The sequence below is a fragment of the Canis aureus genome, chromosome 11 (genome assembly GCF_053574225.1).
Source record: "Canis aureus isolate CA01 chromosome 11, VMU_Caureus_v.1.0, whole genome shotgun sequence".
NCBI lineage: Eukaryota > Metazoa > Chordata > Mammalia > Carnivora > Canidae > Canis > Canis aureus.
The window spans coordinates 48,754,017-48,768,618 of record NC_135621.1 but is presented as its reverse complement, the minus strand read 5'-3'; the positions used below and the strand labels follow the sequence as shown (position 1 = coordinate 48,768,618).

The following is a 14,602-nucleotide window of genomic DNA, read 5'->3' as shown; positions in this document are numbered from 1 at the left end:
AAATTTCCTCACATTAGTAATTTGTACAGACAGGCTTTTCTGGCCCCAGTAAGTGACCGTTCAAGCTTTCATAAGTACATTTAGCTGTTGAAAGTTTCACATTTCATACTGTGGAACTCCTTTCTGCTGTATGAACAGCCCAAATCAAAACACAGACAAGAATTAACAGTTAGCTTTGAGAAGAGAATCGTGTGCAAAAGCCCAATCCATAGCTTTGCCAGTAGCTCTTCCTTATTTGCATGTTAGAAATATATGAAATGAATGGAGGGAAAAACACACAAATGAAAGAAAATGATCTGATCATCCAGAGTCTCACTTTATATTCATAATTCTTTGATGGGAAAAATGTTTGAAGGCAGTGTCTCACCTCTCAAATTATAAATCTTTTGTGTACAATAATTTTTTTTTCAGTGATACAGGAGAACTCAACCGTCATCCAAGCATGTTTCTCTTACTTTTGGTGTTGGGAAGACTCTACCCTTCTCCGATGGACGGCACTTACTCAGCTCTCAGCATGGCACCTTTCATTCCCTTCATTATGAGGTAGTGTATACTTCATGGAAATAATGGGGTAGGCACGGGGGCTTTATGGAGTATTTTAACTTGTTCTTATTTTAGAAACTATGTCGTTTTTTGTTTTTGTTTAATTTTGAGAGGGGTCTTATGAAAGCAGGGCCTGGGGGTTATTACCGTTGCCCCCCCAACTGGTCTCCAATGGTTCAGAGGAAAGTGCTTCTTTTGTGGGTACAGAAGCCCATACCCACTGTTTAATTAATGTTTCTTTGGCACTCTGCCGACTAACGGATGTGTGGTGTTGACAGGAGATGCCTGCTTTTGAAAACCATAGCCTAGGTGTTTGCATCATCCCTGGGTTAAGCCTCATCAGCATGAAGCAGGCTTGGTCCTGGCATTATAGCCTCCTGTCCAAGGTTTCAAGAGGACATTTGTCTCTTCACTCTGAAATCAGAGTTTGCTAGTGGGTGCAAGGGGTAGCATCCAGGTGGCAGTGCAATGTGGCACAGGTTCACTTCCTCGTCATCTTCTTTTTCTAGCACGGAGTACCTGAGAAAAAGCCATGCAGATAGATTATACATGGAATCAGATGATAACAGGCTTTTCTGCTCTAGAGCTTATTGCCACTTCCTCTGTTACAGTTTTTGAGGTATTTCCCAACTTCTGATCACCTTTTTCATTTTCGATCAAAGTAGGCCTCTGAAAAGTATTAAAAATTTTCGTATGGAACATTTCAGAAGCCCAGTGATACTAGTCAGCTTTTACCTTTCTGCTTATGTCTCAATAAAGCAGCACTTTCATTTTTATTTATCTACCAAAAATTGAGGTAGACTTGGAGCAAAACGTTAGAGATACAGCAAACTCAAGAGAATGTGTTTGTTATTTATGTGGCACCCTGGGTTCCACTTCCTGGTTTCACAGAGCTGACTGATGCATTTTAATGTGAGAAACCATTAAGTACAAGATGCTGGCATGTGATTGCTGTAGCCATTTGTTTGCACCAAGCTCAGGCTGTGGCTGTATTATCTCTGATCACAGAGATGACTCACTCGGATCGGTTTTTGTTTCCTGATACACAAAGTTACCAGTCTCCTGTATCCAGCATTTGGTGATTCATTTTAGGAATTTGGGTTGTAAATTTTACTTTCAGGAGCATTGAAAAACTGTACTTTCACATATAACTGGAAAGAACTAAAAAATGTTTCAGAAGGTTGACGGGGTTAGGGAGAAAGGCACATGCTCAGAATCACAGAAGGACATGCTTTAGAACTCTTGTCATTCTGTGCTGAGAACATTCAATTTGTGGAAGTCTATTACTAATCAATCTGTTATGTGTTACATCATAGAAACCAGAAATTACTACATTGAAAGTATTCTTCCTGTTATTGATAGTCTACATATAATCAGAATGCTCATATTGCTAATTATATTCAGGACATTTATTATATAACAGATTGCACTAATATAGAAGATTTAAATAATGCCATAAAGTTATAAGCTCAAAAGGCACAAAGAGTCCATTGCACGGTCCTTCCAGGGAAATTGCCTTGGTCAGTAGTTGCTCTCTATGCGAATAAAGCATTCATAGAGTGCCACCAACAGCACAAGTGCCACAGCTGATTCCTTAGAGTGTCAATAGGCCCTGTTATTGAATGTCCATTTGTGGTATAGAACAGTGTTTCTCAAACTTTAAGAGATAAACCTATCACTTTGGGAATCTCATAAATTCAGTTTTGGAAGGTCTGGATTGGGGCCCAAGGATCTTTCACACAGACTTCCAGGTAACGCTGATGCTGCTGGTCTGTAGATCACACTTTGAGTACCAGTATTAAATTTGGGATATTAAATATTATCACAACCCCTCTTTGCCCCCCACCATGTACATGGTTTTAACAAACTAGACAATAGCTTGGTACTTGATTAGGCTACTCCAGGGGTTTATAAGAAGTAGATTTTGACCCAGGAATGCAGAGAACAAACAAGAAAGTATTCTGAGCAGAGATGTTAGTAGAAAGTACACCAGCATTTGTTGAACTTTGACTATTTTCTAGGCGCTGAACCGGCCATCTTGTTTACAACGATTCCAAGAGGACGTGTTATCACCTCCACTTTCCTGTTGAGGAAGTTGAGGTTCAGAGAGTGAGTCAGTAACAGCGCTAGAATAGGAACCCAAGAGTATAACGCTGTCAGGGTGTTGGGTGTACTCTTTCCATTACACCAAAATAACCAGCTTCCTTTTGTTCAGCCAAGAGCAGTGGCTATGCTGAGTAGGCTTGTGGGCTCAAATTGATGTAATTTAGAATGAGGAGGAGCCTATCTCCAGAGTTGGTGGATCCAAGTGCAGACTGTTTTCACGATATAGAAGTCCTGTCCCCACCAGCAGTGGGATCTGCTTCTTGCTTTGCTTTTCCAGTATTGAGGATGGCTTCTCTTGGGTTCACCTCTGCAGGATCATTGCCTGAGGTATCAGGGTTAGTCTGTGACAGGTGTGGAGGAGGCTAGTTTAGCTAAGCCCTGACTATCTTCTGTGATACAATGGAAGGATCCTAGACTTGAAGTTTAGTCAAAATCCCAGTTTGGGGTTTCATCAACCCAGTAGAGGGGCAGCCCTGTACTACTATAAAATGTTCGCAATCACTCTGGGCAGATAGACCATAAAAATGGTGATTTTGATAAAATTGTACACATTGATTTAAATTACTTCTGAGAAAATTCATTGTGAAGGAAGTAAAAGATTGATCATAAAACCTGTCATTCCAGGCAATATTTTTGGTTCTAGTGATGATAAAGGTTGGGCTATTTTGACTTGGGATAATAGCTGAAAAGATGGATGTATGCATGAGTGGTTGGGTGATGCTTTATTTTTGTAGCATTGCCAGTGTTAATTTATGTACTTGGAAGAGTCTAATCAGGATCTTGGATATTCTGAGTTTAGTTAAATAGAAATTTTTCAGCTAGTGGGAGTAGCATGAGGGTTGCTCTGACCGTGCTAAAGTGAATTGCACAAACAGAAGATTAAAAGCCCCAATAATAGCTTCTTATTTCCCTTTGATTTATGTATGCTTACCTGCCATTTCCTTCCTCTTTGTAAGATGTTTGTAGGTATTGTTTGTATTTTTGTTCCTTATCCCACATTTAGAAGTATAAATTTATATCTCTATTGATCTACTTTGTTGACTGAAATCTTAGAAGTTCTGATTTGGGTTTTCCAAAGTTATGCGTGTGTGCAGTTATGATTGTTGCATCACCTTGGAACAGAAATGATAATGTTAATCACAATGTTTTGTTTGCAAGTTTTTTTTAATCGAGTGTATTTTATGTGCCTGATGCTGTGAGGGATCCAGATTCACAGCCCTTTACCATGCAAATATGAGGTCTGCAGTTAAAGACCATTCACCCTTCAGTTCAAATACCACCAAGACGAGTGACTCATGCTTTAAATGGGACCCCCAACAGGCTCCTCTGAATACACCTTGTCTAGGGCTTTCTAGACCAGAGTATCTCTCTACATGTACCTTTGAATTCTGTTTTACAAGAGAGTTTCAAGTGTGAATTGAAGAACTACAGGAAAACAAATATGCCCCAAACTGAGGCCACAGCATGGCATCCTGAATAGAAGAAAGGCTCTGGATTTAAGAGACCAGTTCTGTCCAAGGTCTGCCACTTACTGACTGACTGACACTTGGGCAAGGCCCTCTACCCTCTCGGAACCAGTGTGGTATCACTGTGCAGGCGGGTGTCCAGCTGAACCAGAAAGCCCTTTCTGGTGCTGCCAATAGATCTCAGCATTGGATTAATATCTATGGGAGAAACCTCTCCACTGCTTTTTATTTATTCTTTGTGTGCTTTTAAAAGGATCTCCCCAAACCCCTTGCCTTTTTGGGAGCTGATCTTTTTTTTTTTTTTTTTTTTTTTAAGATTTTATGTATTTATTCATGAAAGACACAAAAAGAGAGGCAGGGACACAGGCAGAGGGAGGAGAAGCAGGCTCCAAGCGGGGAGCCCAATGCGGGACTCGATCCCGGAAATCCGGGATCACACCCTGAGCCAAAGGCTGACATTCAACCGGTGAGGCACCCAGGTGTCCTCAGGGGCCAATCTTCATTGCAAATGACTTTCAGTATGTCTTTCCTCAAATCATTTCATTGTTTACTGTTGAGAACTTTTTGGTGAAATCTGCTGTTCTTTTCTCTGAAAAATACTGAAGTGCTAATAACTATACAATCTTAAATACGTGGCTGTGGAAATCACCCATGGGGACCTATGCTGTGGACACTTTTATTCATTGAGATGTTGAAAAATCTAACCAAGAATTAAAAAAAAAAAAAAGGAAAATGCATGTTTTGTACATTTAAAAAATATTTCATAGGATCTTTGGATTGTACCAGTCTTAAAAAGGGAGGAAGGGTAGAAGGTATAAAAACTGAGTTAGGCCTTTTAAGCCTGTGATATTGAGAAATAACATTGGCCCTTGTTTTCTTGTCCTTGAAAGTTACATAATTCAAGGATTACCACATTACCCCTTTCCCAGGTTGTGGAGTTGAAGGAACTTGTTTTCCATAGTGTAGAGTTGGGGTTTTTACAGGAGACGGTAGATGGCTTCTATCTTCACTTGCAATTGTAATACCAGGAACTCCTCTTCAAGGCTGCAGGGCACGTTTCTCTCTGCTCTGTCTTCTCAGAATCCTTGTAGATAAGTAGAGGGTAGGCTTTGCTTTACAGAGACATAAACAGGCAGAGAACAGTTGAAACATTGCTGGGAAGGAAGACTTGCCCTTCTCCCTTTCTCTTCATTTCACCCCTGGTTCATCGTTCTCTCTGAATGGCTATAGCATTTGTTATTTAACCTCTTATCCTACTATTCATCACTGCTGTAACATACATAACTGTAATTTTTGTGCTTGGTGCTTTTTCTCTCCAAATAAATCTTAACCTCTTTCCATGCAGAAGCCATTCTGGGTTTTTGGTTTGTTTTTGTTCTTTGGTTCCCTTCTCTGCCTCAACCAGGTTTGGGCACAGGGACTGAATTATTAAGCTAGAAATGAAAGTAATCACGAATTGAGACATAGCAGATTGGTGTATCTGTGAAGTACTTAGGGACTCCTAGTCCTCCTGTGTTGGAGCCACATTTCATATCCCACTGGTTACCCAGCTCAGCTGGGTCTTGTGTTTTACTGGCCCTTTGAGGGGTCTTGTGTTCCAGGATGAACTCTGGACATTTCCCTTTATTTTGACTTCACCTCACTGACCCTCTGTTTCCTTATCTATCAAAGTATTGAATATTACCTAGGTCCTCTCTGGCTTCAGGAGCCTATAAGCGAAGTATTTCCTGGCTTCTGAGCCCCTTACCCCTGACTGCTGTCCAGCAAACTGCTCTGGAGGCCCACTTCACAGCTATCCTGCTGTAGGCTTTAGCGCCAAACGAGAGGAGCCTGGATTGATAAGAATGGAAGAAGGAAGAAAGGAGGGAGATGTCATTTTTTTGCTGAAAGTCAGAGAACTATCTATATATGCAAGCCTTCCAGATTATTATGGCAAAAATAGGAGGGCCCCTGTGTGCTTCAGGCTCTCAGATTGTCTAGTGGGGCTGATACTGCTTACAAAATGACAGATAAAAGGCCCTTTGGTTTGTTTTTTAAGAAAAATTCTGTAGAGAAAAAGGGGTTGATGGTGATAGAAAGAGGGCAGACTTTTAAAACTCCTGCTTTGGCTTGTCCCAACGAGTTAGCTGGAAGGAAGGCCCTGAAGCCAGATGTAGGGGAGAAGATTAAAAAAAAAAAAAAAAAGAGCACTGTGTTGTCCTGTTGATGAAGGCAAATCCCTGGACCCAGGTAACTTATAGCCTCAGGTACATGTGAGCCTAGAACCATGTCAGTAATTTGGGGGAAATGTGGGCTAGCCATGTTCTGCTGGGAGCTTGGAGAAGGATTTTCAAAAGAGAAGGGGAAAGGCATATAGGTGTATTTTACCAGTGACCAAACAATTGTATTGATACTGATTGTTTTAGACTGGATCATTCATTGTATTACTTGCAAGAGCTTTACAGTTTGTTTGCTGAGGTTGAATAAAAATGAGTCCTGCCTGAGTTACCTCACTGTTTCAATGGTATTATCAGCCTGATAGATGATGACAATGTTGCTTAATTCAACATGTGAATTACTTACTTAAATGAATGCACCTAGATTGCATGCTTATCAGGTTTGTATATAACATAAATATTAATGGTGATGGAATCAAAATTCAAAATAGTCTTTTTTTTTTTCTTTTTTTTCAAAATAGTCTTTAAGCATGGGATTGACAAACACAAAATCAGGCTAGTGGCCATTCTTTCTGTGTGGCTGGGGAAGAAGGGGATAAACTGGAGGAAGCATATACTAGAAGCTTTGGTTTTATTTCTGATGTGTTCTTAAGCTAGATTCCGGGCAAGCGGTTGATTGTCATGTTATTCTAGATACTCTTTTTTATTTGATATGTCTGACATTGTCCATACTTTAAAAATGAGATTCAAAATAGCCTTGGATTGATGGGCTGAGATTATCAAGATGTTGGTTAATAGAGATATGTCATACTCTGATTTTCTCAAGAAAAGTCAAGATTGTGTACATACAGGATGAGAGCTGTCTGGCTCCCTAACAGTTTTTATGAAAAAATCTTGGGAAAGAGGATTTCCTGGTGAGTCCTGAGGAAGCAGTGTGACACAGTTGCTGTTTCCAGATAGTGAAGACTATGGTTTCTCTGAACTGTGCCATCAGATTAAACCTACATCATTTGCTTATTCTGTTACTCTGCCCTGGGCTTCCCATTTTAGGAGGGTCACTGATAAACTAATATTTATCCAGAGGAGATAACCAAGATGAGGAAGCTAAACATCTGGAAATAGTTAAACTGGAAAAGACTTAGAGGCAACATGGTAATGGTCTTTACATACTTGAGAGGCTGCCATATGGCAGAAGGCACATAATTTCTTTCTTGTGCTCCCAATGGGAAAGTAAGAGATAGATTTCAGATTTTAATATAAAGAAGAATTTTGTGAAAGTTAGCATTCTCCATCAAGGGAATCAACAGATTTCCATAACACTGAGCTGCTGGTCATTGAAAGTATTCAAGGAAAACTGATCACATGCTGGGCTTTCTGCAGTGCATCTGAACTAAATGACCAACAGGGCATCTTTTTGAGATATCTTATTTTGGAACAGCCAAACGACTCAGTTGTAAATTCTAAATGTGCAGTGAAGGACATGGTAAGCCTCTGAACCTGTAACATGTCATTTGTACATTTTTATTTATGGGCTCCTCTGTCTCCCAAAGAAAAGAAGTTGGGGTGCCATTTTTGGCATGGCCCACAAGGCTACAGTGGTCTGGTGCTACATGGTGCCCTCCAGCAGTTAATTTGTTTAAATTTAGCTTCTAAGTAACTTCTATAACTTTGTCCCAGATAGTTCTGAAAACATTTTTTTGGCCTATGGGATGTTATGTCTGAAAAGCATTCCTTATTAATTTAATTATCTTTTTTTGTGGTTTCTATATTTTTTCTCTATTCCAGATGTTGGCTTAAACCACATTTGTTTTCTGACAAGTACAAGGAACATCTGAGTTTTTTTTTTTTTTTTTTTTTTTTTACATCTGAGTATTTTGAGAAAAGTCAGAGAGATGCTTTTCTGAAAAGTGATTAAAATAGGTAACTCTTTGCTGTCCAAACTTCCTGAATGCTCTTCGTTGAACAGAGATGCTTATAGAGAGAATACAAGAGTCCTGAAGCCTAGCCCATTATAAGAAGAGATAGCTGGGAATAGGTCTTTGCCGGTGCTGTTAATATAGAACTTGTTCCCACTTGGCCATGCTAGAGGACCAGAACCCTACCGCTCCTGTGGTTACTGCTAAATTCCGTGCGCCTTTGAGATTGAGATTAAAGGTTAGGAATGTCCCTATACTATCCCTATCTGCTAGCTGTGGTTGGATGAAAGAAGGGAACTGCCATCCCATGAATGTGTGGAAACTCTGACCTCTGGTTTCACTAGTGTGACTCTGATACCAGGTCAGGCTTTGGGTAAGATTGTCAAGGTGGGCAAGATTGTCAAGGTGCGCATGTTCAGTTCTGCTCAGAGATTTTTCCAGCTGCTCCCTTTTCCTCCTTGTCTATAAACCAAACCTGTGCCCACTCCTTCCTTCCATATAGATGTGTAAGTGACCCTAGTTATTAGCTTCTTTGGGGCTATTTGTTGTGTTACAGAGACATATGTTTTGAAGTATAGCAATGAAAGTTGGTGTTGGAGTTTGGGACCTTAACAGAGAGGAGGGAGGATCTAAAAAGCAGAGACTGGAAGGTTGTTTCCTAATGCTGGTAAAATCACAGTTCAGGTAGCTACCTACTCCGTCTCCTTTTTACTGTGGTCTTGCTTTACCTAGTGCTTATTCTGGGATGCTGTGCTTACGGCCTCCTGAATTTCTGACTTCTACCCAGGGGTAGCTAAGGTTCAACATGTGGAATGAAATCATGTTTCCGGCATTGTGTGGCTTTTTTTGCAAAGAGTACTGACATAAAAGGATACTCTGTCATCTGTCACTGATTTTTATCTCTTAGTTCCTAGAGAGGGGCCTGGCCAACTTCATTTCTGGGACCAGATCTCTTTAAGACTATTTTCTAAATATGTTTTTGAGCAAAAGGAATGAGGAGTTCACCTCTTATGGAATGCATTGACAAAGCAAGCTAAAAAAACAAAACTTGTAGGGACCAGCTTTTCTTCAAGTGTTATCTGTTACTTTAATGGGCCAATTCAGGTCATGTTAGAACAAGTGATTTGATCTGCAAACAGCTTCATTCTTAGGTGAAATTTTTGACAATGATGATAATCCATGGCCTATTGATGCCATTCACTCTAAAAGTTAGAATCCAATCAGTTAATAGATTAACAAAGTAGTTGTTAAACATACATTGCATACCTAGCTAGTATTAGATCTTGGGTAGGATGCAAAGTAAAAAAAGGTCTTCATCCTTGAGGAACTTACAGTCTAGCTAGTGAGATAAAACCCATGCTTATGCACCTGATGTACTGAATTTTAACCACTGAATTGTGTGACAGATACACTAAGGACCAAGGGCTTATAAACAAGGGGAAGAGCACTAGTGCTCTTGGAGAAGTTCAGGAAGTGTTCCCAAGTAGCAAGGCAGGAAAAGAATAAGAGAATTCAGGCCACTATCTTGAGGACCTTTAGAAATTCCCCATAGTGATTAGTAGCTCACGCAAGACAAGAGAAAAGTCAGACTATCTACTCTGTAGATGATTAGATCCAACAAGGGAAAGATTGATAGAGTCCTATGATTCATAACTTGGAAGTCATCATAAAGAGCTTTGCTTTCACTTGAATCAAGGGTGACCCAGGAAATTCTCAAAATACTTGATTTGCTGCCTAACAAGAGAAACCAATGATAGAGACTGCTAATTTTATTAAAGGATGGTATTTGTTCTAAATTACACATTTAAGGCACATGAAAATAATAATAGTAGTAGAAAAAGTATTACAAACAGTAATATTTACATATTAAAATATTTTAATGATATCTTTCCCTAAGGAGCTTTTATCTCCTTGGTCTTAATTATTTTCTTAAGAATTGTAGCCAAGGTGCTCAGCAGGCATTTTAAATGCTGAATTAAAGGCTTTGATGGTAGCAAGCCCCAAATGTCAACTGATAGGCAGTCATCTTATCCTACATGGTAGGGAATATTGTAAGATAAAAAAATGTATGTCTTTCTCTTTAGGCAGCAAATACGAATTAGGGAATAGAGTAGATGAATTATAGTAGGCTTAAAATGAGGACAGGGGAAAATAATGACCCAGCATGTTTGAAATATCTTTCCCTGACTGGCACAGTTTTTTCCTCCCTCTCCTCTGGGCCTTGACCCTTACCAGTCTATTTATAATCTTCTAGTTAAAACAAGTTGCATTAGTAACATCAGCTGCACAAGATACATTCATCCTCATATTCTTTTACTTTTTCCTTTGCATTTTATTTTCCTCACTCATCTTGAGCATTGAGACTCTTGCCTCAAGGGGCTCATCTTGCCCCCACCCCCGACACCAGTTACAGATATCCCCTTCTTCGCCATTTATTCTTGTCTTTCACTTTATTTTGTGAGTGTTCTTCGTCACCAGTTCATCTGTCCATTAAATACATTTGCTGATCAAAATAAATAAATAAATAAATACATACATACATACATACATACATACATACATTTGCTGAGGGCCTACTTCGTGTCATTGCCCAAACTCTCACTTTCATCACCTCCCCTGTGCAAGAGAAAATAGAGGCCAACAGCCCTAGACTCTCCATGGAGGCACCCACTCTACCTCCCACCATAGTTCTCTCTCTTGTTTTATAGCCAGACACTTGGAAAAGGTTTTCTGTGTTTAGACTTCACTCCCTCCCCTCTTATTCATTCCTTAAACTACTGCAGCTGAGATGCTGCTGCCACCACTTCACTGCAGCTGCCCTTACAAAGGTGCAATAGGAGTGACCTAGTCCCAGAAGCCTCTGGATGCTTTTCAGCGCTCATTGTTCTTTACCTTTCTCTGGAATTTGACACTATTGCATGCTCCCTTTTTTGTGACACTCTTTCCTCTCTGGCCTTCTTTGGCCATTACATCTTTCCCCTCTGGGAGAACCCCTTCCTCCTGCTGCCTCCCAAATATTGATGTGGCTCTTTGCCCTTCCCTCTGCCCTCTTCATTTTCACTTTGCATGCACTGTCTGGAGTTGTTCCTCACATGTAGTGATGACCTAGATCTAGAACTTGTATGGGTTCATAGATTCAGTGTTCTGTTGGCCAACTTCTTCTGCGTGTCCCATAGATACCTGAGAAGTGTCTGAAAGTTGGCAATTTCAAAATAAGCCCCCAGGAATCCCTCTGCACCCTAAGACTCGGACAGCCATCTCTTAGGGCCTCATACAACATCTAACGTTGCATTCCACCTGGCCAGCTGTAGTCAGAAGACCTCTTGATAGGAAACATGTTTGAATCAGGACTCAGGATATACAAGGATCCTCCTGATGTCATTGACTGTGTTCATGTGTACTCAGTAACAAAGAAACATTGGCTTAAAATTTCATTGACTTTTAATATCCCTCCAGTAAGTTTGAAATGATTTGCCTTTTTTTTTTTTTTTTTGCTTTCTCTCTTATACCGGCGATGATCAGTTTGATACCTCAAGTGACGGGTGTTGGCACCTTTCTTTGGGCTCTGATTTTTTTCCATCAAATTAGTGATAAATGATAATAATTAACAAATGTTTATTATGGGCCAGGCATTATTTTAGGACTTGACACCTACTGACTCATTTAATCATCATAACACTATGTGGTCTATAATGTTATTATCCCCATTCTACAGAGAAGCCCAGTTGGGCCATAGAAGGTTTAGAAACGTGCCCTAGGTCATGCTGCTAAGAAATGATAAGGCTGGGATTTGAACCAGGCAGTCTGGCTCTGAAACCCAGGCTCTTTGCCACTCCCTAGCTACACCAGTACTTAACACCATAGTATGCCTTTCTACTCATCTGTTTATGATGCCACGTGGCAAGGTAGTTCTCAACATGCCAAAATTAACCTGCAATTTTAAATAACTTTGCTTCCTTGAGATCTCCTCCCTCCACCCACCTTGGGCATTGCTTTGGCAGTGGTCACATTTTCTAATCTGAAATCAGCAGATAAGGAAGAAAAAGCTTGCAGTTAAGCCCAAGTGGTTATGACAGGTTGCTAAATAAAACTGGCTCAACTGAAGTTCTGAGATTCTTGAGAAATACTACGAATTTCTTACAAAAGAAATTTTCCTTATAATAGGAAATCATGGGTCATTGCACAGTTTTAGTGTCTTAGCAAAGAAGAAAATGTATCTTGAGGCCCAAGAAGCATAAAGTCTTAATGAGATTATTTGTGGACAGCTCCTTATGCATAACTTTTTAACTATTAGAGAATATATTTTTCATTTGTCTCTACCATGTTAGGTTTCCACGTTTGAAACTTTGCATAACTTTGAAAATCCTCAGAGTTGTTGAAAGAAAAAGGAAAAAAAATACAGCAACAAACATGTATATAAGACTTTGACACACAGTAGCTTACTTGATCATCCTCTTTTTATTCTCTTGGAAGGAAACAGAATCTCCAGGCTATCCAGCACATGTTGAAATTTTTAAAAATTGTCAAGGTTTTCTTCTGTGGTAATTCTAAACTTATCTGGAAAAATGGCCAGTCTGAATCCATGTTCAGACTACTGCCTATTATGAAATGAAAGTTTCATTACTCCAAACTGCATATAGTAACTTTCGGGAACTACACCCATGGGTGGATAACTATCATCTGGTTACTATACTGGTCCATAACCCACAGTACAGAGCCCCTGAGGTGGGTTTAAATCCCCACCCCACCCTTGCTTCTCACTTTCACATTTTTCATATGCACAGTCCCACCTCCCTCCTTCACTAACCAAAGACTCCTAGCCAAAACCTGTTGGAAAGCATACTGAGAGCTAAACCCAGCCCCCTGGGTTTTTTTTTTTTTTTTTCTTTTCTTTTTTTTTCTTTTTTCTTTTGTATCACAGAATTCTTGGCCTGGTATGTTCGTGTCCTGGCCACCAGTCCCCAAGAGATGGCCACATTTCTCCTAAATTTAAATGAAAACTCTCAGTCTCAAAGGTAAACTTAAGCTGGTCCTAAGTCTAAATAACTGCAAAATTAAAATTAGGCGGGCCCACACACACTCAAATGAGATTTTTCTCTTTGGTCTCTACAATGTCCTGAGCCTTAACAAAAATATATTTGCCTGAAGGGTGCTGCTATGTAAATAAGTATCTCCTTTTTTATTATTACAATCGCAACAGGAAAAGGCTGTTTGGGTAGAAACTATGGAAATATATCTAGGTAACCAAGGAAGAGCTGAATTGTTACTGAAGGATGTGTCACACAGACAAGAAAATAATTTACAAAGCAGTGGGTAGAAAATATTTTTGAATACTAAACAAGTGAGTCCCTTAAGGCTGTCCTTTTGGGTGATGGGTATGTAGTGTGGGTTTGTTTTTTGCTTAACTGTTTATTCTATTCTTTTTTTTTTTTTTTTTTGGCCAGAAGAACATTTTTCCTATAAACCAGAGTTTAAGGCTCAGCTTCTTTTCAGCTTGGATGAAAAAAAAAGTGAAATTCATTTAATACTACTATAACCTGCATAAGTCCAGTGAAGAGAAACTTAAGAAATGTAATTCTTGTTTTCTGGCTAAGCTCTAATGCTATATAATTAATATAATTCAATCACTTTTGCCCACTTTTTCTTTCTGCATGATTTAAGACATCAGAATTTAATTCATAGCCACAATAAAAACCGGACTTAGGGAAAACTTGAAAAGACTAAAGAGGGATTTGCATTCTGCTGCATGGTTGAACACATCCCGAAAGTAGCAGCTTTAGAATGCCATGTCCTGATAGAAGTCCCCGCTGAAAACTGGCCAGCAGAGAGGCTTCCTAGCACCGTCCCCTTGTCTGGGCTACTGTGAACTGTCTGTCATGAGGGCCCTGAATAGAACCAAGGGGCCTCCGCAGGATTGCTTCACAGCCTGACAGAAGGGAGCAGTATCACAAGGCAAGCTATGCTCTGGCTTTATAAGCCCCAGGCTGTGGCTTTTGGAACTCATCAGCCACCCTGGCTCAACCCTGGGTAAATATCCCTGATTCTAAGTAGGTTGGAGAATTCAAAGCCCTGCTTTTCCCAAGTCCTTCTACCACCAATCCATGACATGTTATGAGGTCTGAGTGGAATGGCCATGTGTGGAGGGAAAATAAAGGAATGCTTTCTGCTGCTTATTAATATGAACTCCCTAGCAATCCGTTTTCCCCTTAGGAATGAAGCCACTCACAGGGCCAGATTCTGACCCCACCGTAGCCATTCACTCAGACCAGCTTTACTCCTAGAGTGGTTGAAACCTGTCTGAAATGATTTCAGAAGTCTTAAGAGGTACCTTCTACTCGCCCAATTTTCTCAGGTGCCTTCTCCATTTTGAGCTGAACTTGGAAGTTGCACAGGTAGATTTTCATTACTTAAGTAT

General features: G+C 40.0%; 1 protein-coding gene across 8 annotated transcripts in view; it reads left to right on the top strand.

Moving 5' to 3' along the window:
* THADA (THADA armadillo repeat containing) overlaps positions 1-14,602 on the top strand; it is a 332,898-nt gene that overhangs the window by 147,252 nt on the left and 171,044 nt on the right. For all 8 annotated transcript variants that reach the window (XM_077915220.1, XM_077915219.1, XM_077915218.1 and 5 more), the window contains one exon: positions 412-543. In XM_077915220.1, the coding sequence (XP_077771346.1) occupies positions 412-543 (132 nt within the window). The remainder of the gene's footprint in view (positions 1-411; positions 544-14,602) is intronic.